This window comes from Neophocaena asiaeorientalis, unplaced genomic scaffold, assembly GCF_003031525.2.
Source record: "Neophocaena asiaeorientalis asiaeorientalis breed wild unplaced genomic scaffold, Neophocaena_asiaeorientalis_V1.1 scaffold117, whole genome shotgun sequence".
Taxonomy (NCBI): Eukaryota; Metazoa; Chordata; class Mammalia; order Artiodactyla; family Phocoenidae; genus Neophocaena; species Neophocaena asiaeorientalis.
The window spans coordinates 1,065,751-1,091,509 of record NW_020173951.1 but is presented as its reverse complement, the minus strand read 5'-3'; the positions used below and the strand labels follow the sequence as shown (position 1 = coordinate 1,091,509).

General features: G+C 46.2%; 1 protein-coding gene across 1 annotated transcript; it reads right to left on the bottom strand.

Annotated features, from left to right (window-relative positions):
- Nucleotides 1–12,835: 12,835 nt before the first annotated feature.
- EOMES (eomesodermin) lies at nucleotides 12,836–18,750 on the bottom strand. Its single transcript, XM_024752865.1, is given in 7 exon segments — nucleotides 12,836–14,235; nucleotides 14,991–15,052; nucleotides 15,144–15,302; nucleotides 15,713–15,834; nucleotides 16,477–16,631; nucleotides 17,623–18,194; nucleotides 18,197–18,750. Coding segments are annotated over 7 exon segments (2,112 nt in total). The 5' UTR covers nucleotides 18,500–18,750; the 3' UTR covers nucleotides 12,836–13,496.
- Between the last annotated feature and the right edge of the window lie 7,009 nt (nucleotides 18,751–25,759).

The window sequence follows — 25,759 nt, the reverse complement described above, 5'->3', positions numbered from 1 at the left end:
ATAAGTGTTTTTATGGACATATATTTGCAATACCTAGGAGTTGAATGTCTGGGTCATACAGTAGGTATATATCTGTCACACTATTTTCTAAAGTGGTTGCACCATTTCACATTCTCACCAGCCACGTAGAGAGTTCCAGTTCCTTCATGTCCTTGCCAACACTTGATATTGTCAGTCTGTTTAATTTCAGACATTCTAAAAGGTCTGTAGTAGTATCTCTTGTATCTCTCTGTGGCTTTAATTTGCATTTACTTAATAATTAATGATGCTGACTCTTTTCATGTGTTTATTCTCCATCCATATATCTTTTTTGGTGAAATATCTATTTAAATCTTTTGCCCATATTTTACTGAGTAATTTATTTTCTAAAGTTTTAAGTATTATTTATATATTCTGGTTTCAAGGCCTTTATCAAATACATGATTTGCAAATATTTTCTCCTAGTTTATGGCTTGTCTTTTCATTCTTTTGGCAATGTCTTTTAAAGAGCAGAAGTTCTTACTTTTGATAAAATCCAATTTGTCGACATTTTTTTTAATGAATAGTACATTTGGTGCCAGAACTTAGAATCCTTTGCTGGACCAAAACTCATAAAGCTTTTCTCCAATATTTTCTTCTATAAATGCCATAGCATTAGGTTTTACAGCTGATCTATTCTAAATTGATATTTGAATATCATGTAAATTATAGATTACATATGATTGTTCAATTTCTCTAGCACCTTTTGTTAAGAAGACTACTCTTTCTCCACTGAATTGCTTTTGCAACTTTGTTGAAAATCAGTTGTGAGGGTCTACACGTATACACGCTATTCAGTTCCATCAGTCTATTTTGTGTATCTTTTTATCAATCTCGTACTGTCTTGATTACTGCAGCTTTATAATAAATCTTAAAGACAGACACTGTTCTTCTTTTTCAAAGTTTTTTGGCTGTTTGGAGTCTTTCCCATTTCCAAAGGAATTTTAGAATTAGCTTGTCAATGCCAACAAAAGAAAAGCCTGCTGAATTTATATATCAATTTGGGAAGAATTAATTTCTTAAAAATATTGAGTCTTTTGACCTACGACGTATCTCCCTAGTTATTTAGGTCTTTAATTTCTCTCAGTGATGTTTTATAGTTTTCAGCACATAGGTCTTGCGTTTCATATTTTTAATTTTTTTTTTTGGGGGGGTGGGGGCTGTGTCGGGTCTTAGTTGTAAAATGCGGGATCTTTCATTGTGGCATGCAGGCTTCTCTCTAGTTGTGGCATGTGGGCTTCTCTCTAGTTGTGATGTGTGGGTTTTCTCTCTCTGGTTGTGGCTCATGGGCTCCAGGGCACATGGGCTCTTTAGTTTGCGGCATGTGGGCTCTCTCGTTGAGGCGTCCGAGCTCAGTATTTGCGGCCTGTGGACTTAGTTTCCCCGTGGCACGTGAGATCTTAGTTCCCTGACCAGGGATCGAACCCACATCCCCTGCGTTGGAAGGTGGATTCCTTACCACTGGACCACCAGGGAAGACCCTTGCATTTCATATTTTTGAAGGTATCTTTAAATAATATTTTAAATAAAATTTCTGATTGTTGCTAGTATATAAAAATACAATTGAGTTGTATATAGTAATCTTTTATCCTACAGTCCTACTAAAATAATTTATTAGTTCTAATGGCCTTCTTATAGACTTTTCTCTGTAGATGATCATGTTATTGGCAAATAAAGACAGTTTTACTTCAGCCTTCCTAATCTGAAAGACTTTGATGCTTTTTCTTGCCTGACTGCACTGGCTAGAACCTTCAGTATAATGTTGAGTAGCAATAGTGTCAGCAGACATCGTTGCTTTGTTCCTGGTCTGGAGGAGAAAGCATTCCACTTTTCACTATTAAGTATGATGTTGGTAAGAGTGTCCTTGAGGAAATTCCCTTCTATTTCAACATTGCTAAGAGATTTTGCCAAGAATAAATGTTGGATTTTGTCAAATGCTTTTTCTGCATCTATAGAGACAATCATAGTTTTTCACTTTTAGTCTATAAACATGGTGAATTACATTGATTTTTAACTTTACATGAACCTCAGATAACTCTTTGTTATTAGATACATAAACTCTTAGGATTATTATGACCTATTCATAAATTTATTCCATTATCATTCTTAAATGATCTGTTTTCCTTGACTCTAAAATCTATTTTGATATTCGTATATCCACTCTAGCTTTCTTTTGATTAGTGTTAGCATGCTATATCTTTTTAATCTTTTAAATTTTAGCCTATGTAATGTCTTTATATTTAAAATTTGTTCTTATAGGCAGCATGTAGAAAGGCCTCACTTTTTAATCCAATTTGACAATCTCTGAAAATTTTAATTGGGGTGGTTAACCATTTAATGTTATTATTAATATTGTTGGGTTAAATCTACCAGATTGTTATTTGTTTTCTGTTTATTCCATCTGTTCTTTGTTTCCTTTTCCTTCTTTTTGTGCCTTCTTTGGGTTAATTGAATATTTTTTATTCCATTTTATCTCCTTTGTTGGTTTATTAGTTGTAATTATTTTGTTTTTTTGATGACTGCTTTAGGATTTTTAGTAAACGTCTTTTACATACCACAGTTTATCTCAAGTGATACTATATCAACTTGATGTATCATAATATATCTCCATTTCTCTACTTGCAGCCTTTGTGCATTGTCATATATTTTATTTCTATATGTATTATAAACACCATACATCTTGTTATTTTCCCTTTAAACAGTTAATTTTCTTTTAAAGAGATTTTGAAAATAAGAAAACAAGTCTTTTATATTTACTCATGTAGTTACCATTTCCATAGCTCTTCATTCCTATGTAGATCCCAAATTTCCATCTGGTATCATTTTCTTTATATCTGAAGCATTTCTTTTAACATTTCTTGTAGTGCAGTTCCGCTGGTTATAAATTCTCTCAGTTTTCATACATCTGAAAAAGTTTTTATGTCACCTTTGTTTTTGAAAGATATTTTCCTTGGGTATAGAAGTCTACGTTGATGGTTTTATTCTTTCAGTATTTTAAAGATGTTTCTTTGTCACCTAGCCTACTTATGTTCTGCTGTCATTCTGATATTTGTTTCTTTGTACATAATGTGTCTTTTATTCCCCCTGGCTGCTTTTTCGTTTTGTTCTTTATCACTGGTTTTAAGTAATTTGATTAATATAAGCCTTGGTATAGTTTTCTCCATGTTTCCTTTTTTAAAATTTTTATTTTATATTGGAGTACAGTTGATTAACAATGTTGTGTGAGTTTCAGGTGTACAGCAAAGTGAATCAGTTATACATATACATGTATCTTTTCTTTTTCAAATTCTTTTCCCATTTAGGTTATTATAGAGTAATAGAAATAGAAATGAAAAATAATGGAATTTTCATATAAGAATGCAGATTTCCAGCTATTCTTGAAACATCTTTCCTGGGGATATCTCAAAACAACAGAGAGGTATTTAGAAGGCTAACATTTAGTAATCAAGGCTTTGCATGGGGGTTGAGAGTGGGGCTGGGTATCTTCTTCATTGCCCCCAGTTCCACGCTCCATTCTTCTCCACCCTGCCCTGGTCCCATGATGCTGACTTCTATGACTGCATCCACAGACTTCCTGGCCCTCTGGCTTCCTGTTGAGTTCAGCCAATCAGAGGCACTGGAAGGGAAGTAGAAGGTGGAAGGAAAGTCTGGCTTCCTATTTTCTGGCTGACTACAGGTTGGCCAAATCCTTCTTCAAAAGGCTGTAGCTTTTGGCAAATGCTTATCCATACTTATCCATCCTTATCTATACTGTTCTCTCTCTGGGTTCCAGTGACTCTGCCTAAGTGCAAGGGGCTAGGAAACATAGAGAAACCAGTGGAATACTTGGTAGACATTATTGCCCCAACTACAGAGACTCCAGCAAGAACCTTAATTCCTCAGTACCAGGCTAAGATGTGACTCACAAGTTGTTTCCTAAAACTCCAATGGGAAAGAGGGCATGATAGAATTCTGGAATACTTGCTTTCCCTTTTCCCAATGAGTTTTTGCTTTTCTGAAAGGGAAAGAGGGATGGGAGGGAATCATTTTTGAGGCACCACCCCCAGATTAAGGTGTAATTGTATTCTTAGAGACTGTCTTCTGTTTGCATCCTTTCAGAAGAGTATTTCATTAGTATGCTTAGAAGCACCGCCCTCGGTCTGGTCTATTTACACAAACTGTTTTGACAGCTCTGAACAGAAGGGTCCCTAAAGGAAATATTAGATACCACCATATCATTTTATTCTAATCATATTTTTCACTCTCTTCTGATCTCAGTTTAATAGTATTCAGCCCTGGAGCACAAATACACATTCCTGCATACATGCATGTATGTGCATTTTTGTACACTAACTCAACCTGTGTTTCTCTGTGCTTTTCTGCAACAGCTATGTGGTCTCTACCTGCAGGCTTCTAAATATTTAGTGATGAGCATAATCTACTTAGTTGGTTAATTAGATCAACAATCACTTTGTTGAAAAGGTGGTGCACAGGAAAAAAAACTGGAATCCTGGAAGAAGTAAAATGTCAAAGAACATTCTTGGATTTTAGATTTACAATATAAAGATAAAACCCACCTACCAAGATTAAGAAAAGCAACAGAGGGCTTCCCTGGTGGCGCAGTAGTTGAGAGTCCGCCTGCTGATGCAGGGGACGCGGGTTCGTGCCCTGGTCCGGGAAGATCCCACATGCCGCGGAGCAGCTAGGCCCGTGAGCTATGGCTGCTGAGCCTGCGCATCCGGAGCCTGTGCTCCACAACGGGAGAGGCCACAACAGTGAGAGGCCCGCATACCGCAAAAAAAAAAAAAAAAAGAAAAGAAAAGAAAAGCAACAGATATGTAGGGTAAATTCACTACCCCAGAGTTGAGTATAGGTCAAAGTGCAAGAAGAAATAGACACAAGTCCATGACAGGCTTATATTTTAGAAAAAAATAAAGAAGAAAGATTAATCATTGATTCATTTAGATCTCAAATATTGTTCATTTCAAATATTGTTCTGAAAAACAACAGAAAAAATAATTTAAAACTATGCTCTAGAATTTAATGTTTTCATGACTAAATAAATATTTCACATGGCTCTGAAACATTTTATGTTTAAAGTATAGGGTCTGCACTCTGGTTTCTCTTCAGATCATATAAATCTTCCACCTTTCAAAGTATAGGGACCACCCCGTGGTATGCTGCAGAGCCAACAGACTCCTCAGGGGGCATGGCAGCCTCTGTGTTGTGGTGTGCACAGAGCTGCACCCCACTGAGGTATCTCCCAGATCTCCCATTTGGGGACTCAAAGGCTGAGGAGAAGGCCAGTTTCCCAGGACATTAAAATTGGGACATTCCATGAAGAAATGGTGACCACCAAAGACAAACTGTTTCAGCCAACATTCTGACTGCCTGGTGGCCTGTGGATGGGGAAGGGGACAGGAGCATAGTAATGCATCTACAGGTTAAATCTATCCTTGTTATTCATAGAATTACCTTGATATTCTCAGTCACCAATTCCATCTCAATTCCAGGAGTTCTGGGCTGTGAATTGTGGATAGTAACCCGCAGTTCCATGGACTCTCCCCCACCTATTCCCCTCCCCAGATCCCCTCCCCAGACGTTCCTTCCACTCCAAACTCCGTGATAAGAAACCAATTCTCCTTACTTATCATGGATGAAATCATCTCCTCCCCATAGCGACCACCAAACCATTTGGTAGTCCTTTTCACCACTTATGATTTCCAAATGATGCTTATCAATCCTGGAAATATATATATATATATTTTTTTTGCGGTACGCGGGCCTCTCACTGTTGTGGCCTCTCCCGTTGCGGAGCACAGGTTCCGGACGCGTAGGCTCAGCGGCCGTGGCTCACAGGCCCAGCCGCTCCGCGGCATGTGGGATCTTCCCGGACTGGGGCACGAACCCGTGTCCCCTGCATCGGCAGGCGGACTCTCAACCACTGCGCCACCAGGGAAGCCCCTGGAAATATATTTTTAAGGAGATTAGGAGATTGATAATTTGCCCTGGAGTAGAAAAACAAATAGAAACACACTTTATCACTTTGTTATGCACTGGTTTAATGTGATTTCTTAGCAATCTGTGTGTAGCAAACTGTTTCAATAAACGTGGATCATCTGCTAAATCTTATCAATTAATGTACTTTGTCCATCTTCTTACTTGTTTTTCTATGACCCATGTTCCCCAGAGGGCTACAGCTACTTTCCTGTGGTAATATATAAAGAGAAGAGACCTCGGATTTTTGGTTCACTCTGTTTAATGTCACAATCAAAGTGTCATTGGGACTCACTAGCTTGAAGAGATATCTGCACCCCCACTTTCATTGTGGCATCATTCACACCAGCCAAAACATGCAAACAACCAGCCTAAGTGCCCATCGATGGGGGAATGGATACATGAAAATTGGCATATATACAATTTAGCCATAAAAAAGAAGGAAATCCTGCCTTTTGCAACAACATGAATGGACCTTGTGGGCATTATACATTTAAAAAAATTATTTTATATTGAAGTATAGTTGATTAACAATGTTGTGTTAGTTTCAGGTGTACAGCAAAGTGAATCAGTTATACATGTATCTATTCTTTTTCAAATTCTTTTCCCATTTAGGTTATTACAGATTATTGAGCAGAGTTCCCTGTGCATTACAGTAGGTCTTTGTTGGTTATCTATTATAAATATAGCAGTGTGTACATGTCAATCCCAAACTCCCAATCCATCCCTCCCGCTCTCCCCCCTGGTAACCAGAAGTTCATTCTCTAAGTCTGTGAGTCTGTTCCTGTTTTATAAATAAGTTCCTTTGTATCATTTTTTTTTTAGATTCCACATGTAAGTGATATCATATATTTGTCTTTCTCTATCTGACTTACTTCACTTAGTATGATCCTCTCCAGGTCCATCCATGTTGCTGCAAATGGCATTATTTCATTCTTTGTAATGGCTGAGTAATATTCCATTGTATATATGCACCACATCTTCTTTATCCATTCCTCTGTTGATGGACATTTAGATTGTTTCCATGTCTTGGCTTTTGTGAATAGTGCTACTATGAACATTGGGATGCATTATCCTTTCAAACCATGTTTTTCTCCAGATATATGGCAGGCATATCTTAAGTCAGACAGAGAAGGACAAATACTGTATGATCTTACTTATATGTGGATCTAAAAAGCAAAACTCACAGAAATAAAGAAAAGAATGATGTTTGCCAAGGGCTGGGGGGCGGATGAGGGAAATGGTCAAAGGGTACAAGGTTATAAAGGGTTCAGTTATAAGATGAATAAGCTCTGGGGATTCAATGTATGGCATAGTGACTATAGCTAACAATACTCTATTATATACTTGAAAGTTACTAAACAGTAGATCTTAAATGTTCTCACCACACACACAAAAGTAGTAATTATGTGATGTGATAGACATGCTAACTAACTTTATTGTGGTAATCATCTTTCAATATGTTCATGGAACAAATCATCAGACTGTACAAGTTAAACGTACCCAGTGTTATATGTCAATTATATCTCAGTAAAGCTAGGGGAAAAAACACATGTTTGAAAAAAACCAAAGTGCCATTGAGTAAAACTTTCTCCTGCATATGTAATAATAGCTGTACTGAAATTTACCTCCTTTGTCAAATCTTCAATGAAAAAATGGACCTGGTGAACATCATCAGTGGACAATAGCAGGCCCAAGGAGAAACAATCCAGATGTGAAGTGTCTCCTGGTAGAATAGACGACTGATGAGATATTGCTGCCAAAAAATAGAATTTTAATCAAATGAAGTTTTCATACCTAGTTACCATTTTGTTGGAAATACAAGGGTCAGAGGACCATGTTATCACCACAGGAATGCAATCAGAAAAATCCAGAACCTGGAAAACTAGACAGAATAAATGCTCAGACTTCTTCAATAAATGGCGAGGAAAAATAAAAGAGGGAAGACTTCTAAATTAAGAATTAAGATAATCAACTAGATGTGTGAGACTTTTTTGGACCCTGATTCAAACAAACCAACTGTAAAAAACAAACAAGAGGAACAACAAAAACTTATGAGCCAATCAGGGAAACAAGCCTGGATATTTCATATTATGAAGAGATTACTGTTGATTCTATAGGTGTGAGAGATATATATATTCCTTATTTTTAGGGCTATGTATGGAAATAATTGTGGATTAGATGACGGGATTTCTGGGCTTTGTGGTAGAGAGGATGGGTAGGGATTTACAGGATGAAACAGGAGCAGCGTGAATTGATTTTTGGTGTAGCTGGAAGACAGATACATGGGGGTTCACTGCTCTCTACTTGCGTGTATGTTTGCAATTGTCCGTAATTATTTTTGAGTTAATTTAAAAAATCTTTCAAACAACAAGGTCCTGTATAGCACAGGGAACTACATCCAATCTCCTGGGACAAACCATAATGGAAAAAAATATTAAAAAAGAATGTATATATGTGTATAGCTGAGTCAATTTGCTGTACAGCAGAAATTAGCACAACACTGTAAACCAACTATAGTTCTATAAAAATTTAAAAATCCTACAGAAAAAAATCTTTCATTTGCAATGCACTTGTGTTTGTCACTACATATCATGTTATAAAATTAGTAATTAATTATGCCTACTAATACTCGGAGCTACTCAACGGTTTGCAAAGCAGTTAAGTTCATTCTCTCCTCCCTCGCCCCAGATGATATTCAGCGAGGCAGGCGTCGTTCGAATCCTCACTTCACAGATGAGCCAAGGCAGCTAGTTAGCAGTGGCCCAGGCCTAGACTTTAAAGTCCTCCAACCTCAAATTCCGGGCTACTCCCCCCAAACCAAGGGGAAGTGGGATGCGGAATGCAGAAGCGGCAGCGCCTGTAACGAGGCCCTGCTCGGCTGGGAGAGCTTTACTTGCCGCGGCCGCCAGATGGCGAAGGCTGCCCACCGCCCGGACCCCTCAGCTTCCTCGAAACCGCTGCAGGAGCCACCGCCGAGAGCGCGGCGCCAACAGTGCGAGGAAATCTGGTCCAGCCTGGGGTTACAGAAGTTCCTGTCGCGCCCTGCTGCCTTCGCGAGAACTTCTAGAAGGACGCTAAGGACTTTTTAGGGAGACGGGAAAAATTTTAATGGCCGGGGGTGGGGTGGATGTTCACATTCTGCTGCCCCAAATAAGCAGAGACCCGGCGCTTCGGGGTCGGCCAGAAGTCCATCAGAAGTCGCGCACTTTAGGGACCAGCTCCGAGGGCCTGCTCCGTGTCTGGCGCAGCAATATCCTTCCCTCGGTGACTCGATGCGTTCTCGGCAACACGCAAAGGACTCCTAGGGCCGAAGGAGAAAGGGGGAGAGGGGGGGGAGGGGTCTCCAGAAGTTTACTTCTTTTAAGCTGTAATAAAGAGAAATTTAGTGACCACCAAGATCAGAGACCCCATCATGTTAAAAAAAAAAAATGTCGTAGCTTCAGGCTGCCCACCAACCGCTCAGCTCACGGGCGGGGAAGGAAATCCAGCTCCTGCGGGTTCGGGCTGGCGGAACCCATGAGAACGCCAAGTGCAGGCGCTGAGCCCAGGCGTCCGCGAAGCGCAGGAGGGACTCCGACCCCGACGAAGACCGGCGCAGGTGGACGGATTCCGCGGGTTCGAGTATCCCGGGGGCTAGACTGGCGGAATTCGTGCACTCGAAAGCTTAAACCCGAAGGATGGGGAGTTCACATAAGGGGACTCGATCAGGCCCACCAACAGAGTTTTGCAAATTGCCTTTTAAAAGTGCATCCCGATGATGCCGAAATCTCCGCGCGGTGAAAAGCCAAACTCTAGGAGCCGGCTGGCAGCTGGGCGGGGGGACATCGTGGCGCGAGCGGGGAAGGGGAAGCGTCCAGGCCAGTGGAAAATGAGTGATTTTAATTTTTGTCCTCACTGGAGGCTCAATTTTGATTAGGGGCAGGAGGGAATTTTTTTTATTTCGGAGCGTTTGCATAATACCTGCAGAATTAAAAACAACAAAGAGAACAAAAGAATAAACAACAACAAAAAAAAAACGGGCATCGTACCCACCCCCACCTTGTTTGGTTCAGAAAGAAGGAAGAACCTGCAGAGGAAAGGGAGGACCGTGAGTCTGCCTTTACCCCCAGGTTGAAAGTTAATCAGAGGCGGCTGGAAAGGAAGGAGCCTGGACCAAAAGCTGATCTGGAGCCTTGAAACTCCCCTTTGAGGAGTGGGGATGTGCGTTGTCACAGACTCCGAGCGGACTCCAAGCCCCGGCCCTGGTTTACAGACTGAGAGTTTGACTGCACCTTCCCCTCTTCCCCTATTTCTTTCCAGATTCTTCTTGCCTTTCCCAGGGGGTGGCTCCCCACCCCACCCCCCAGGATAGCTACCCCGCACCCCAGCGCTTCTGGGCTTCAGCACCCTGGAGGAGGAATCCCGGAGCAGCGAGGAGCGAACTCGTGCCGAGGCCGAGTGGGGAGCGGGGAAAGTCCCGCTCCGAGTTCTCCCCAAAGCAGAAAAGACTTCCTGGGGGTACGAGTGGAAGGCTGTTTTGTTTGCCTTCCTTTTAAAAACTCGGACAACCAAAAAGTGTTTGGCGATGTAAAGGACACGCGTGGAAAATGACAATAGTATTTCCAAGTCAGAGTCGTGTCCTTCTTGCACTTCTTTTTCCTCTTTCGTTGCAATTTGTCTAATTGCATATTTCTGTTTGGGGCTAGAACGGAGGCGAACCAACGACCCCCCCCAAGCCGGTGCTCCCACACCCAGACAGCCCCCGCCCTCGGGCCCCAGCGCAGGGAACGCCGCCTGCGAGGGCGCAAACGCTGGGACTCCGGCGGAGAATGTAAACAAACGGGGCGCCGAGTCCTTGATCTTTATTTAAATAGAGGCTTGTTTATCGGTGTCATCCTAGGAGGATTAATTAGATACATCTCTTCACAATTTGGTGTCTGACACTCCATCTTAGGAATGCCTTATCACAAGGTGTTAATTGGGGCCACTCAGCCACTTACGTTTCTATTAAACACTGTGAGGGACTTTTCACAAGTACCAAGTTCTTTTTACTGTACGGTGCAAAAATATACAGGACTGGAAATAGACTGGGGCCAGTGTCTGCTTTATCCCGGAGGTGATTAGCATTTGCAGTCTTTCTAGAGGGCAGAAAAGGAGAACACCGTTTCGAAATTCCATCGCATCTCCCAATACGCTCGGGTTCCTTGGGGTTGGGGCGGGGGTCGCGCAGACCGGGTTAGGGGTGTCATAGTCCTTCTCCCCCAGTCTGAGTCTGTCATCCACAATAAACACACATTAACCAAATTGCAAGGCTTTCGCTTCCAGCTCCAGTAAAATTCGGGGCGGTTTGGGCAAAGCGTTTTCAACAGGCATCGTCGGAGACGCGGGGCTAGAGTTCGAGACCCCAAGGTCACAGGCGGCGCGAGAAGGACTCGGAACCGGGAAGGGCGGTGGGAACTGGAAACCGCGGAGAAGCGAGGTGCGAGCTCTCGGCGGCCTTAATTGGGCGCAGAAGGGGAGGAGGGCCGGGCCGATCGCTCGCCTCCCAGAACTAATCCTCTTAGCAGCTGCATTTCCGCGCCACGCAGTTAGCAGAATGACACTCCCGGCCAGACCTTTACCCCGGGAGCGTCGGGAGGGGGCTGGAAAGGATTGCAAGCCGGGCCAGAAGCCGTCTGCAGATAAGCGCGGCGGGATGTCTGGCAGGGGGACAAAGGGCCCTTCGCCGCACTCCTTGGTTTAACTCTTCCGAGGGCCCAGGCCCCTCCCGCGGATTGAGAGCCGAAAAAGTGGAGCTAAAAGCTGGGCAACCGGTTCCCCGGCCGCTGCTCGCACAGCTGCGTTGCGCTCCCGCCGCATCCCCAGCGGCCCGGACCGCAGCTGCCCCCGCGGCGGCGCCCGGGGCTCCGGGAAGAAGGAAGCCGCAGGTGGCAGCGGGGTTGGGGGCGGCCCGCTCCCGCTTGGCCTCAGGGATCCGGAACTCGTGGGCGCCCAGAGGGCCGCGAGGGTGCCCAGGGAGCCCGTGTGGATCCGGGGATGGGAGACTCCAAGGAGGTCTAGGAGAGGCCCGGACGCCAAGGGCTGGGGGTGGAGGTTTCCTAGGCCCATATCAAGCCTGCTGTGGGCAATCTTGCATCTCGGCAGCAACCCTCCTCCCCCTCCCCAGCTCCAATCCCCATTGTCCAGACTTCCCAGTGCGGTGAGGAAATAACCCCATTCATCTACAAGGAAAAAAGATAAACAAGAGCATCCCCACCCCCTCAACGAAGACACTGTCCACTTAAGAGATTCTAGTGGTGGGCGGGGGGAGTGGGTTGGTGGGACAGGGTTCCTGCTGGAGGAGGGTGGAGGAAGAAGCAAACTAAGATTTTTGAAACAAAGATGAAAACCCATAGTACAGAAGACAGGGCTATGCCTGTTCCCTTAATGAACCACATTTATTAAAAATGACTATGTACATAAAAATCCAAGGTCTCTAGAAAGCCTATAGGAGCTGGGGCGTCAGGTTTCTGTTTCCTCACATTACCAAGTTGGGAAGTGGGGGTGGCGGAGGAAGAGGATGACATGGGGGTTTTCCTTAGCACTTTTCAAGTTAGTACAGTAGCTGAATACATTCTTAACTAAGAAGTAAACAGAATATTCCCATATGTTGTGGGGATGACGAAACTTCCCCTGCTCCTGCAGCTGTGGTCCGGTGAATTGCAAATTCTTTACAAAGCCAAAGCACCAATTTTACATAATCTCGTATACCTACGTAGACTATTTGTACAGTATTTTCCACATTATTCTACAGTGTATCTAAGCACACAACTGCACACTTTAAAATTCTCCGTTTTTGTTTGTTTGTTTTCTGGTGCCCCCCTCCCTTGCTGTCTCCTAAGTCCTACAAGCCACCCAGGCACACAGCTGAGGCCTAGTACATGAGGTGATCCTGGACTAGGGCAAACATGGCTTGTTTCAAAAGCCTGGGAAGAATCAAAGTCAGGTCAAACCAGCACCTTCACAAAGTTCTTGCCTCCCAGGCCTAACATCTTTTGTCCCTAGCAGAAAGTTAACAGCAAAAGTCCCTTGTTGAAGGTTAAGGCCCACCCTTCTATTACAGAAGCAAAACATCTTACCACTCTGGGCTTCTATTTGCTTACAGATTTACAAATAAAAATGAGAACCAAAGCTTTCAACACCTTTGATGGCACTAGGCACTCAATCTTCACAGCCCAGTTCTTTGAATGTCTAGTGTCTCCAATAAATAAATCCATAACTTTGAATCACCTTCAAATTTAAAAACACTTGAAAGTCCTCCATTAATTTTATTAAAAAAGAAAAAAATGCTAGGCTTGTTTCAGTTACCTGAAGCAATCAAAAAGCTTTGGCACCTTCTTTTAGAGAATTGCACAAAACGGGATGCATCAGGGTGGAAGGCAAACGTCTTTTTGGCAACCTAGACAAAGAAGACAACAAAAAAACACCACCAAGTCCATCGGCAAAAAGTTAGCTCATTTTGACGAGGTTAAAATAACTCTTTAGGGAGTCGTGTAAAAAGCATAATACCCCCCCATGCCTTTTGAGGTGTCTTTACTGTACTCTTCAGCATTGATATCCTCGCACTTTATGGAGGGAGAATTTTCATTGCTAGAGGAGCTAGGAGACAGCCGCCTTCGCTTACAAGCACTGGTGTACACCCCTGAATCATTGGAGTCAAGAGACTTGATGGACGGGGGTGTCTCTATCCAAGAAGAGCTAATTTCTTCTTTGACTTTCTCCTTGGAGAGCTGATCTTCAGAGAACACAGGGGGGCTTGTTCTGGAGGTCCATGGGAGTCCAGCTGCCATCTTCCTTTGATAAGAACCTCTACCTCCCCACCCTGCCATTGCAGGGAAGGTGGGGTCGGGGTAATACCCCAGGGCATGGGATGTCTGGAGGGGCAAGGATTTAATACCATATGGGAGCAAGGTGCTGGAAGTATATTCAGACTCATAGGAACCGATGTCTAGTTTGTTGGTCCCAGGTTGCTGGACGGGTGTGACAAGCCATCGCTGGGGAGGGTTGGCCACCTCTTCGCTCTGTTGGGGTGAAAGGAGGCCGTTGGTCTGTGGCACGGTTCTCTCGCCATTATAATATCGGGCTTGAGGTAAAGTGTTGACAAAGGGCTCCGGGAAGAAGGACTGAATGCCGTACCGACCTCCAGGGACAATCTGATGGGATCTAGGAGAATCCGTGGGAGATGGAGTTAACCTGTCATTTTCGGAAGCGGTGTACATGCTACAATATAAAGAGAAACACTTAAAAAAAAACCCTAATGTTGTCCCCAAACAATCTACCTCCCAGAAATGAAGAAGGCTCTAGAGCAGGAGTGCTGGTCAGTTGAGTGGAGGAGTGGAGATAGTAGGGATGCATTTGCCCATTGTAGCTGGACTTCGTTCATTGCAGCCAAATTTCCCACCACGAAAGAAAAAGCTTCCTCCCAGGCATTAAGCATTTAAACTGTAGAAAATCCATCTTTGCAAGTCCTAGAACTTGGAATAACTTGGAGCAACTCTCCCTTCAGTGGTAGGGAAGGAATGCTGGCCATGGTGGGTAGAAATCCCAGATTTAAAAGGCATCTGTGGGGCCTTGCTCTTTGATGTTGTGAAAATGACATCCTCTTAATGTCAGGTTTTTCTTATGTAAAAAAATGAGAGGGAATAATAATCCCTGCTCCTGAGAGAATAAAAAAAACTGGGATCAAATGGAAAGGAAGGCATATAAATGCAGATTATGAAAATTTCAAATCTCCACTCAAATGTTAAAAAAAAAACTCCTCATTTTTAATCCCTTAACATTTCTTTAGAAATGAACAAAACCCTTCTGTGAAAATTCTAAAGCAAGATTAGTCAAGGCCAAAAATATGCAAAAATAAAAATAGGCAAAAATCCCAACCGTGAAAGCTCTTCCTAGAATATGGTCTCAAGAAAGTGTCTGATTCGATATGTCTTATTCAAAGATGACCAGGCAAGGAAAAATAAAGGTGCACTTACGAGTCATAGTTGTCCCTGAAGCCTTTTGCAAAGGGGTTGTGATCAATCTTTAGTTGAGTTATCTAGAAAAGGGAGAAAAAAACAGTCATTGAGTGTTTTCTGTCTCACGCTGGACTGAGCTTCAGGGATTCTTGGGGACCATGGGGCACTCACATCGGTGTTTTGGTAGGCAGTCACTGCAATGAACTGCGTTTCTGAGAAGATGAAGGTCTGAGTCTTGGAGGGCTCGTTCAAGTCCTCCACGCCATCTTCTGTGACTTCAACGATGTGCAGTCGTGGTTGGTACTTGTGTAAAGACTGTAAGACTATCATCTGCAAATGGTACAGAGAAAAGAGCTGCCAAATCGAAAAAGTAAAGTCGATTTTGACAAATTCTGTATTTTGGAATGCCACTCCTCCTTGCTCCCCAGCAACAGCTAACTTTCTATTGCCATTTTTGAAACTTAAAACATAGCTGGGTATGTGTGTTTAAATAAACACTCTTGCCTCTTGGTTTCCTAAGTGGTCAAAAGTTTTCAGTATTTCTGCTCCTAACAGTTAACTCACTGTTACTGAAATCCAGTAGGAAAAATAATAAATTAAAATGAGAAAGGTCAAAAAAAAAAGACCAGAAAGAGGCAAGCAACAGGTACCTGCAAATATTACAAATACAATGAAGAGTATGGAAACTCATTAGAAAAGAGATTCACAGCCAGAAGACACCACCTCCTCTGTCACCCTACCTGGGTGTTGTTGTTATTTGCGCCTTTGTTATTGGTGAGTTTTAATTTCCCAAAGGAAATCTCCTGTCTCATCCAGTGGGAACCAGTATTAGGAGACTCTGGGTGAACATACATTTTGTTGCCTAAGAGAAAGTGAAACAAAACACAAAACCCAAGCATAAAGGGCTGTTTGCAAATGGAGGTAGGGGAGGGGTATTTACTACCTATGGGCAAGATTTAAGAGCTAGATTTAGAACATGTCTCCCATCATTAGCAGTTTAAGAAGGCCAGTGGAGACCAACTAGACTCTACTGATTCCCCTCCCAGGGCCCCTGTGCTTCCAGCCTTCCTTGGACAACGTAAAAATGGAACCAGTAGGTAATGCCTCTTGAAGGTTAACTTGGGGGCTTCTGAAGCTAGACAGGCAAGATCTGATGGAACGTGGTTGGATTTTTATGGTGAACTCAACCTTGGGGAGGCCTTTTCTCAAGTGAAGATTAGAATGCCAGATGCCCTTGCCACCTGGAGAGTTTACAGCAATTCCTTTCTCAAAGGTAGGGATGTGGAGGGAAGGGCTAGAGTAGGGTCATGGTTAAAATTCTATATACTAGTAGGCAAGAAGTCTGACTTAGCAATTCTCTCCCTTAATCAAACAATCAACACAAAGAAACTCCTAACACTTCCAGGCCCCGGATGTGGAGGGAGGGATGCGAGATTTAAATGTGTGGTGTCTTGAGTCGGGGTCTCCCGCCGATCCACCCTGCCCAGGCCCTTTCTCTCCTCACCCTGCATGTTATTGTCGGCTTTTCCGCAGGTCACCCATTTGCCCCCCTGGAAGCGCCAGTGGTTGGGGTCCGCCAGCACCACTTCTACGAACACGTTGTAGTGGGCGGTGGGATTGAGTCCGTTTATGTTGAAACTCAAGAAAGGAAACATGCGTCTGTGCAAGGGAATAGAACCAGGAGATTTAAATCGGAACGCCCGGCCACAGGCCCACGCTTAGACGACATTTATAAGTCTACAGACGAACAGAATACCGGTAGAAAAGTGGCCCTCACTACGTAAAATATTCTTGAGTTGGCAACTCTCGGAACATCTCTTTTCTGAAATAATTTGCCCCAATCCCCGCCCTTCTGCACCACTCACTCAAGTTCTTGACCCTTTCAGATGCTCATTTATTTTCTTCCACGATGTTTAAAAATCATTATTTTTTACATGTACAAGTGCCAGAGAACATTAAATTGTTCTCGTTAAAAAAAAAAACTAGTTCTACTGTTAAGGCTAAAAGTCCCCTTGGGACGTCCCTCTCCCAGCACCCACCCCTCACTTTCCCCAGAAGTAACCACTGCCCGCAGTGGGATGTGTATCCGAACTTTCTCAGGCCTGGGACCCCAGCCCCGTCTGACTCCAGGGTCCGGCCTAACCTACTACCCGGACCAGCCCCCGTTGCCGGCGCTCTGGTCCTCGCGCTCGTTCCCCGGATGCGCCCCGCGGAGACCCTGGCGCCTAAAACTGCGGGAGCCCATGTCCTGTGCTCATAGAGCGTAGCCACCCCTGGAGCCTTCCCGCATCCGCGGCTCCTCGCCCGCCTTCAGGGACCGGCGTACCGCCGGCCGGGCGTACCTAGGACATCCAGCTTTGTGGACAAGCCCCAGTTTCCATTTCTGTCTCCTCCTCGTCAGTCCAGGTGAGGGTGACGAGAAGGAAGGGGGGAAGCAGCCGTAGCCTTAGCGCCCTGCACAAACCGCCGGTGCGCGTACGGGAGGGACATCGGACTGGAGATACGGAGTCCCCACTGGCTGCGCACGGAAACTCACTCTCCCAGCCAAGAGCGGAGCGGGCGGGCGGCGGTCCCCCATTCCCGGCCACCCTCAGGACTACACAGGTCCTCTCTGCCCCCGCGCTTCGGGGCCCCTCCGCGCTGCGCTCACCTGCCCTGTTTCGTAATGATCATCTCGGTTTGGTGGCGGTGGAATTTGAGCCACAGAGGCCGGTTGCACAGGTAGACGTGGGCGCGGAAGCCGGAGCCGGGAACCCCCAGGCCCCCCAGTCCTCCGCAGGAACCCGCGGCTGCTGCCCCGGAGTACGGCCCGTAGAGCGGAGCCCCCTGGCCGTACTGATAGGCGCCCGGGCCGCCTCCTCCGCCGCTACCTCCCGCGCCGCCGCTCGCGCCTGCTCCCGGGCCGAACTGCGCCCTGCCGGGTGGACACACGGCCGTGGGGAAGCCGCCGGGGGGCAGCATGGAGCCGTAGGGGTAGCGCGCCCCGTTGGGAGCCGGGTACACAGATCCGTGGGGCGCCCCGGCAGCCGCCTGGTACGGGAACAGCGAGCAGGGCGCGGCCAGCTCGGAGCCCTGAGGCCCGGGGGACTGGAGGTAGTAGCGCTCCGAGCTCAAGCTGTCCATGGAGTAGCGCGCGCTGGCGGCGGCGGCCGCGGCTGCGGCAGCAGCGGCGGCGGCTGAGGGCAGCTCCTCCTCCCCGCAGGGGGAGCCCTTGCGTTTTTTTTCGGGGGCCCCGGCTTGGCCACGGCCGCGGTGCCGGCAAAGGCGTCCCCGGCGTCGGCGTCACTGAGCATGGCCGCGGGGGCCCCCGCACCGGCGGCTGCGGGCTCCCCGCTCCCTGCCTCACACGAGAGGCTGCCCGAGAACTTCTTGGGCGCTTTGTCTAAGTCCAGCCTCTGAGGCGAGGGGGCCGCTCCCGGGAGGTGGCCGGCGCTCCCGCCGCCACCACCTCGCGCCCCCTCCAGCGGGTAGAAGTGCGCGCCAGGCAGGTTCACCGAGCTCACCAAGAGCTGCTCCCCTAACTGCATGCTTTGCAGAGCGCAGACGGCAGCTGGCTGCTTCCTCTCCGGCCGTGGCCTGATTATAAAGGCAGGATGAGGGAGCCAGCGCCCTCTTCCGAGGGGAAGGTAACTTCCCCTTCCTCCTGTGCCGGGTTACCCACCTGGCGACACGCGGACCGCTAAGGCGCGCACTCGCGCGTCCCGAACCCAGCGCCCTTTCCACAAGGAAAGGGCACTGAATTTGAAGGCAGGAGGCGAAAACTGACCGAGAAGCCCTCTCCTTTTCCTTCCGCGTCCCTTTTGCCTCTCTGCACCTCCACCCTCCTCCCCCGCACACACGGGAACAAGAGGTCTTAGCTCTCTCTCCCCATCCACCCACCAGCGCTACTAGCCTTTCTGCTTTTCTCGACTGAAAAGCTATCGGTCAAGTTGACCACTTGGAAAGTTGCAGGCTGTCGTTGGCTGCTTTATATATGTGAGGCCAGGGAGGGGCTTCGCGGCCCCACAGCCTCGGGACCCTCCTATTGGCTGGTGGAGGTGACAGTAATTCAATTAGGCATTTACTAATTGGATCAAGTAGCCTGCGACTTTCTTTTCCTTTAGCTTGATTTTATTTCTTTTTCTTTTCTTTCTTTCTTTTTTTTTGAGACTCAGTCCTGCTGTGAGAATCAATCCTGGTGTCTGTATTTCGCTGGAATTTAGTGGAACAGGGTTTGAGGTCTCCGTAGCAGGGTCATCACAGCGCTCTGAGCCGGGGGATGCGAGGGCGGGAGCAGGTTCTAGAGGCCGGAGGTAGAAATGTTCTGCAAGCTGACGGCCTGCAGGCAGGCACCGGTCTCTGAGGGTGGGGATCTGGGACGACCTGGAGAGAGGCCCAAGAAAGTCTCTTCTCTCGTCGGGGGCTGTAACTTCAGGCACACTTTCTTCCCGATTGGAGAGGACTCTCTGGCCTTCGACAAGCAGGAACCACTTTTTGTTCGGCCCCACCCTTTTACTCAGTGGGAAGTGTTTGTCGAGAGGAACCCGGCGTTGGGCTTTTGGGATTCCAGGGGTGGCGAGAGCACACTGCAGTCCTTGAGGACAGAAGCCGTCAGCTTATGAATCAGAAGCCCCGGTGGGGTGGGATACTGGGAACACCCTCATCCGCATGCCATCACGCCTGCTTTCAGGAGGCAATCACTTTTACTCCCCACAATTTAAAATCCACGCTCAGTTTCCCTGAATTTCGGATCCCACACCCTCCCATCTTCAGTTGGGCCTGACACCGAGAAACAAAGCAGCCTCGCGGTTAAGATTCCCTGTGCCTCTCCTCTGCAGCGCAACACAGAAGGTGGAATAATTAGTGAAATAATCAGTTTGATATGGAATTAAGCCCTTTTGCCCCAGCTGCCTGTTTCTCCACTGCGTTTTTGCAGACAGCAGAGCAAGATGATGCCGTCCTATTGTATTGTTTATTAATACCCGCACGTTTCGTTGCGGGTAAGAAGCCTGAGCATTTGCTGTTAATAAGCAATTACAGACGCTTGTAATCGTTCCGGGAGCGCGTTTTCCGGCTGAGAGGTCGGGACCCTGCTTCCCCAACCGAACACGATCACACGGGAAACTCTTCACCCGCAACACGAGGCGGTCGCGGGATTCGTTGAGCGCGCACACGCCGGTGCAGAACGGCTCGAAGCTTTCCAACCTAGGTTCAAACCACAGCAGCATCGATACTGGCACGTCTGAGTTAGAGTGAAGCGGCTCTTAACGCACTCGGACGCGGTTACCAGGTCTTCGCGGTAGTGGAAACAGGGAGCGCGCGAAGGTTTTCAGGGTCAAGGCCCAGCCAGGGCGGGGGAGAGAGCAAGTTAGGCGAGTGGCCCGGGTGGGGGCCTCGCAGGTCCAGGCACAGCAGCCCAGGAGCAGATTCCTGGAACGCTGGCACGGAGCGCGCTCAGCCTAGCACTTCTCCCGTGTCGCCCCACCAGTTTAGTTCGGGTTCGGCTTGGCTCTCTGCTCTGATCACCCCACCGTCCACTCCCACCTCGTCGGCTTTAGATTTCTTTTGACTCAGGGAAGTCTTGGAGAATTGCGTTTTTCAAGTACTCTGTGCTTTTCAAGACTTCAAGATATTCAACGTGGAGGTTCTGTGAGCGGGACTCACAAGATCAAGAGCAAGGAAAGAAAGGGCAGCTTGGCGGGGGAGCCCGGGCTAGGGGATCTTGTTACCACTCAGGGCTCTTCCACATTAGCCTTGACCTGAGCTGCAGGATGTTTGAGGAAAAAGTAGGAAGGAGATCAGATCTCACGTTTTTGGAGACAGATTGGCTGGGGTTAGATCGCAGTTTTGCACCTGACCTCAGCGACACAGAGGGCCTCGGTGTCCCGAATTGCTTTCGAGGAGGCCAGGGAAGCTCTGTGCGTGGCAAAGCGCCACTGCAGGCAACAGGCATCGCTCCGACCCACTCTGGCGCAAATAACGCGAGCCAGCTGTCCCCTGCGCCACATCAGAAAGGCTTGATTTTATTCCAGCCACAGAGCAAGCTCTTGAAAACGCATGGGTTCATTTGAGTGCTACCTAATTATGAAATATATACAAGGTATGTGTAATTAGGATTAGTGTTGATTCTTGAGGCAGGAAATTGCAGTTTATATCTCCCCACCTCCCCAATATAGCTATCCTTTTGCCCAAAGTTGAACACATTTTACAGGCGGAGAAACAAAGAGAATAAAAATTCGGGCTCTACAAAACCGCTCTGGGGCCCGGATATTTGGAACATGGAAAATATACCCATAATATATATATATATATATATATAACAAATTACTTTTAGACATAATGAAAAGCACTGTTTCAACTAAAGATGATTCTTTTCTGACTGCGTAGAGATAAAGAAATCTCCTTTAATGGTTCTTCTGTATTAATTACATTATTATTACATATGGAATATATTAGTCTAAATGCCTGGAGAGTTATAGATGAACAAATCTGTGACTGATTTCCTACTTGAAATGGGCTTTCTTTTTGCTGGCTCAGTTTTACTGATAACCAGGGAAAGAGGCATAAAAATTATTTTCGCACGTACTAGTCGCACATCCTAGTCGCACGTCCTAATCACTCTTTTCCAGAAACAGGAACAGAAAAGAAAGCTAAAGCAGTGGCTTCAGTGAACAAGTCAGGCAGCACCCTCCTTAGATTGGGTGGGCAAATAGCACAGCCTTGCAGCCTGTTTCCTCTTTGATTTCAATTATACCCCAAGCTTCATGAAATCCAAATGAGACATTTATTGAAAGGTGCCTGGTTTTATGTGGCTCAACTGACAGTGTATGGGAATACATTGAACAAAAACATCAACACTAGGGAGGAAACGTGGAGAACCCTTGGAACCCCAGACCCAAGTGCTGGCTGGATTAACTCAAATCTTGCACCATTCAGCCTGAGACTGGAGGGAGCAGGACCCTTTGAAAGCTACGAGGAAGCCAAGGTTACGCCTGTGTGTGAGCCTTAAAGGTCTTATGCTGCATCGTCTTGAGCAATAATACCAGCTTCATTCTACTGTCTTAAACTGATAACACAAAGTTATTGATAACCTGGCCAGAGCACCTCTTCACCCCTTTCTCCCCATTAAAGGTAACCAATATCAGTGCATTCAGCTTTTAAAGGCAAAAATGAGAAGCATTTGGCTGTAAGACGGTATTACATAGCAGATACATACAAACGTATGAATAAATTACAGGGGTGAGTTATAAATGAGTGCAGTGAGAAATGGTTTACCTCCCCTCCCTGCCACAACCAAGGGGGCCCATATAAATGTCCCAATAAATTTATTATTTTCACCCCCACTAAAAATGTGTTGTCAAAACACTGTCCGTGTTATTCAAACACTTTGTAAATTCTGAGCAGATTTGCTGCCGGTTCTCCTTTTAACCCTAGGAAAACATTCCAACATTAACCGGTCACCAGCGCTTCGCCTGGACTCTGGGCAAACGTCAATGGGTTTTTTGTGGTGAGTTGGTCCTTTTACTATTTATCTATGGCCTTTTCTTTGTTGATGTTACATTTTATTTCGCCATCGCGGGTTCACTCTTTGGCCCTTTGTTCTCTGATGGCCAGATTCCCACCTCCACTAGGCTTTCTAAAGGGGGAGGGGGCTTCCATCACGGTAGGGTTGTTCATGTTCAGATTTTCTTTTTTAAGAAAATGTCCTGTGAGATAACATTTTTAAAGAAAATGTCCATTGGCCAGGACAAGTAGTGTTGATTTTGCTGAGAACAGCAAGATAGTCCCACCAACAGTTTCACTTTTTATAAGAATTTGAAATCACCGTGACCCTGAAATAGACTGATCACTTGCTTTAAAAGAAATCCACAAATGTGTCCACAAATGAGTGAGGCAAAGGGTTATATTAAACCCACTGTATTTTTCAAACAAAATGACCAATTTAAACTATTATCTTCAGCTATCAATCTATGTATTTTGATTGCTAAATGCAGGTGTAGTTCACTGTTAAAATATGAGGAGGTGGGGGTTGAGGAATGAAAGTTAATTAAACATACCAAAAGTTGCTTATTACAAAAAATATGTTATCTTAAACATTGGATCAAGAATCTTCTTTGTGTAAGTATTTTTTAAACTGCAAATGAATTCCTGGATTTAACTGCTGTTCTATCATCATCATCATCATCATATTTATGGAAGTTACAGATCCACATAAATAACAAGAAAGGCTACATGAAGCAAAATAAAGTGAAATACTCTCAAAAATAAAGTAGGGGAATGTTTGGCTAATCATTGCTACACTAAAATATGAGTTATATAGGGCTTTCCCTGTCTTGCTTACTTTCATACCTCGAAAGGCCTGACTCTTAGTAGGTGCTCATCTCTTAATTGAAAGAAAGGGGTTACTAAATCTGCAGACTAGAACAGACAAAATAGCCCAAGGACAGTGTCAGGGCTCAGGCTTTATAACCATGGAGATGAAAGTGAAAGGTTTTTTTTTTCTAAAAGAAAAAGAAAACACAGATCTTCCTAAACTAATGGACCCGGCATTTTCACCCTTTTTAGATTCTTAAAAGATCTTTTAAATCTTTTTCTTTAGACCTTTCTCAATCCAGAGCTCTTACATTATTGCAATTCTTTTTGTATGCATGTTAATGTGGACATTCTTCCACAGGAAAACAGAAAATTGAATGCCAGAATTGCAGGACAGCTATTGATGGGAACAACCACCATGTAGCCACTGAGAAATATTATCCTGAAATCACTTGCACATCACTAACAGGGTCAGCAGAATCAATGGAAATTAATGTTTCAACAGAAGGCACCTCTATGATGCAGGTGTGGCAGGATGTCTACACAATAGGTGGGCAAAATCAAATCCTGTTGACCAGAGCTTCAGGTGACATGGGCAGCTGGAATCTCCCATCCAGGCCCGAGGTGAGAAAGGGGGAGAGGGGAAGTCTTGGTTGGGGAGTTCTCAGAAGAACGTGTTAAGCCCTTAAGATAACCAAGGAAGGAGAGTGAGAGGGAAGGAGGAGGGAAGGAAGGTCGACAGGAAACAGAAACCAAAGAGATCATTCCTTAAACCTGTCTTTTCAGATCCTTAAGAGAAAAGCCGAAAGTTGTATGCAGAATCGTCTGAGTTTGTGGCTGCACCTTTTTCACTAGCTTGGTGGGTCTCAGCAAGTTCCTAAACGTGTCTGTCCCCAATTTCCACATGTCGTGACCACATACAGAATGGAAAGCAGTTAGCACAGCACTCAGCACACAGGAAAGTCTGCAGTCTTTCCTATCACTCCAATCACAATTATGCTGAGTTCACTTTTTTGCCCTGGACACTGGACTAAATGAGGGCTCAGGAACCTTAGTCTTTCTCCTCCAGAAATTCCCAGTCTGATGGGGGAGTAGGCCAGGAGCAAACCGGTCAAGGGCAAAGTGAACAAGAGGTAGAAAGCGGGAGTGACTCAGAACCTGAGAGGAGAGTCCCCACTCGTTCTAGCAGATCCTCTCAGTTTTCCCAAAAGCGGGGGAAGCCCAGCGAGGCCCGGGAGCGCTGCCGGGGAGGCGCACTTCAAAAGGAGGCGGCGGGCGCCCGACCCCGGTGCGTCTTCCGCCCGCCCCGGGCCCCCATTAGCATCTGTTTTTCCCAGGCTTCCCGCCCGCCCGACCCCCGCCGGGATTTTGCCGTTCCGGCTGATTACTAGCCAGAGAAAGAAAATAGGGTATTTAGCTCAGGTTTTGTTCTCCACCTACTTGGTTAAACGCCCGAGGAGGCAGGAGTTAAGTTAATAGTCGGAAGCCGCCCGCGGGGCACCCCGAACTGGGAGTCCCCGAAAAGGACACCGTCTTCGACCTCAAGTTGAGAGGACAGGGCTGGGCAAGATCAACCGAGCGGGGCGGCATGGAGGAGGCTCCCAAGCCCAGGTCGACCTGGGAGACTTAACTGCTCGGCAGGTCCGGGGGGGGGCCCTTGGAAGCGCAGATTCTGAGGATTCACAGGAAAGGAGTCTCTAGGGGAAGCAGAGAGCAGCTGGGATCATTTCTCCACCCAGTTGGGGCTGACTTTTCAAGCATAGAGTTGGTCCTCGAATCCACAGCCAAAGGAGGAAAACAACGAAAGAAGCAGTGGCTGACTATAGGCCAGACTCTCTGCTTTACCCGTACGACCTTTTAAACTTAGCACCCTAGAATGTTATCATCCCATTTTACAGGAGAGTAAAGTGATGCTTGGAGAGGTGAAGGCCCTTGTCTAAAGGCACAGAGCTAAAAATGGTAGCCCGGGAATTTGAATCCAGGAGGTCTGAGCTGCAGGGCTCCCAGTGGAGGGGTTAAGTACGTGTGAATGGGGCGGGGTGCGGAGTTTCTTTGAGGGGGAAGGCTCCGAGGTGGATGTTAGAATGCAGACCCCGCGTGGCTTCGGAGGAAGCGAGTGGACGGCGTTCGGTGCCCATCTGTGGCCGCTGGACCTTAAGAATGAATCTCTTTGGAGGAAGCTGGGCCCCATAGCTCCAGCCTAAATCCCAATCCTGGGTTCGAGTCGGTCCTTCTTGCTTGGGGTAACCATAGCAGGGGTGCACCACTCTCTGCAAGCTAGGGCCGGGTCAAGCCCTGGGCACACAATAATACCCCATGTAAACCCCCACTACCACCTCACAGACGTAGGTACTTCTATCATCCCCATTTTACAGATAAGAAAACCGAGGCTGGGAAAGGCAAATTAAACTTGCTTGAGGGTGTGCAACTTGTGGACAGCAGGTCCGGGCGTACCGGGAAGCTGGGGAGATCGCCTCTTTCCCTGGAACTCTGAA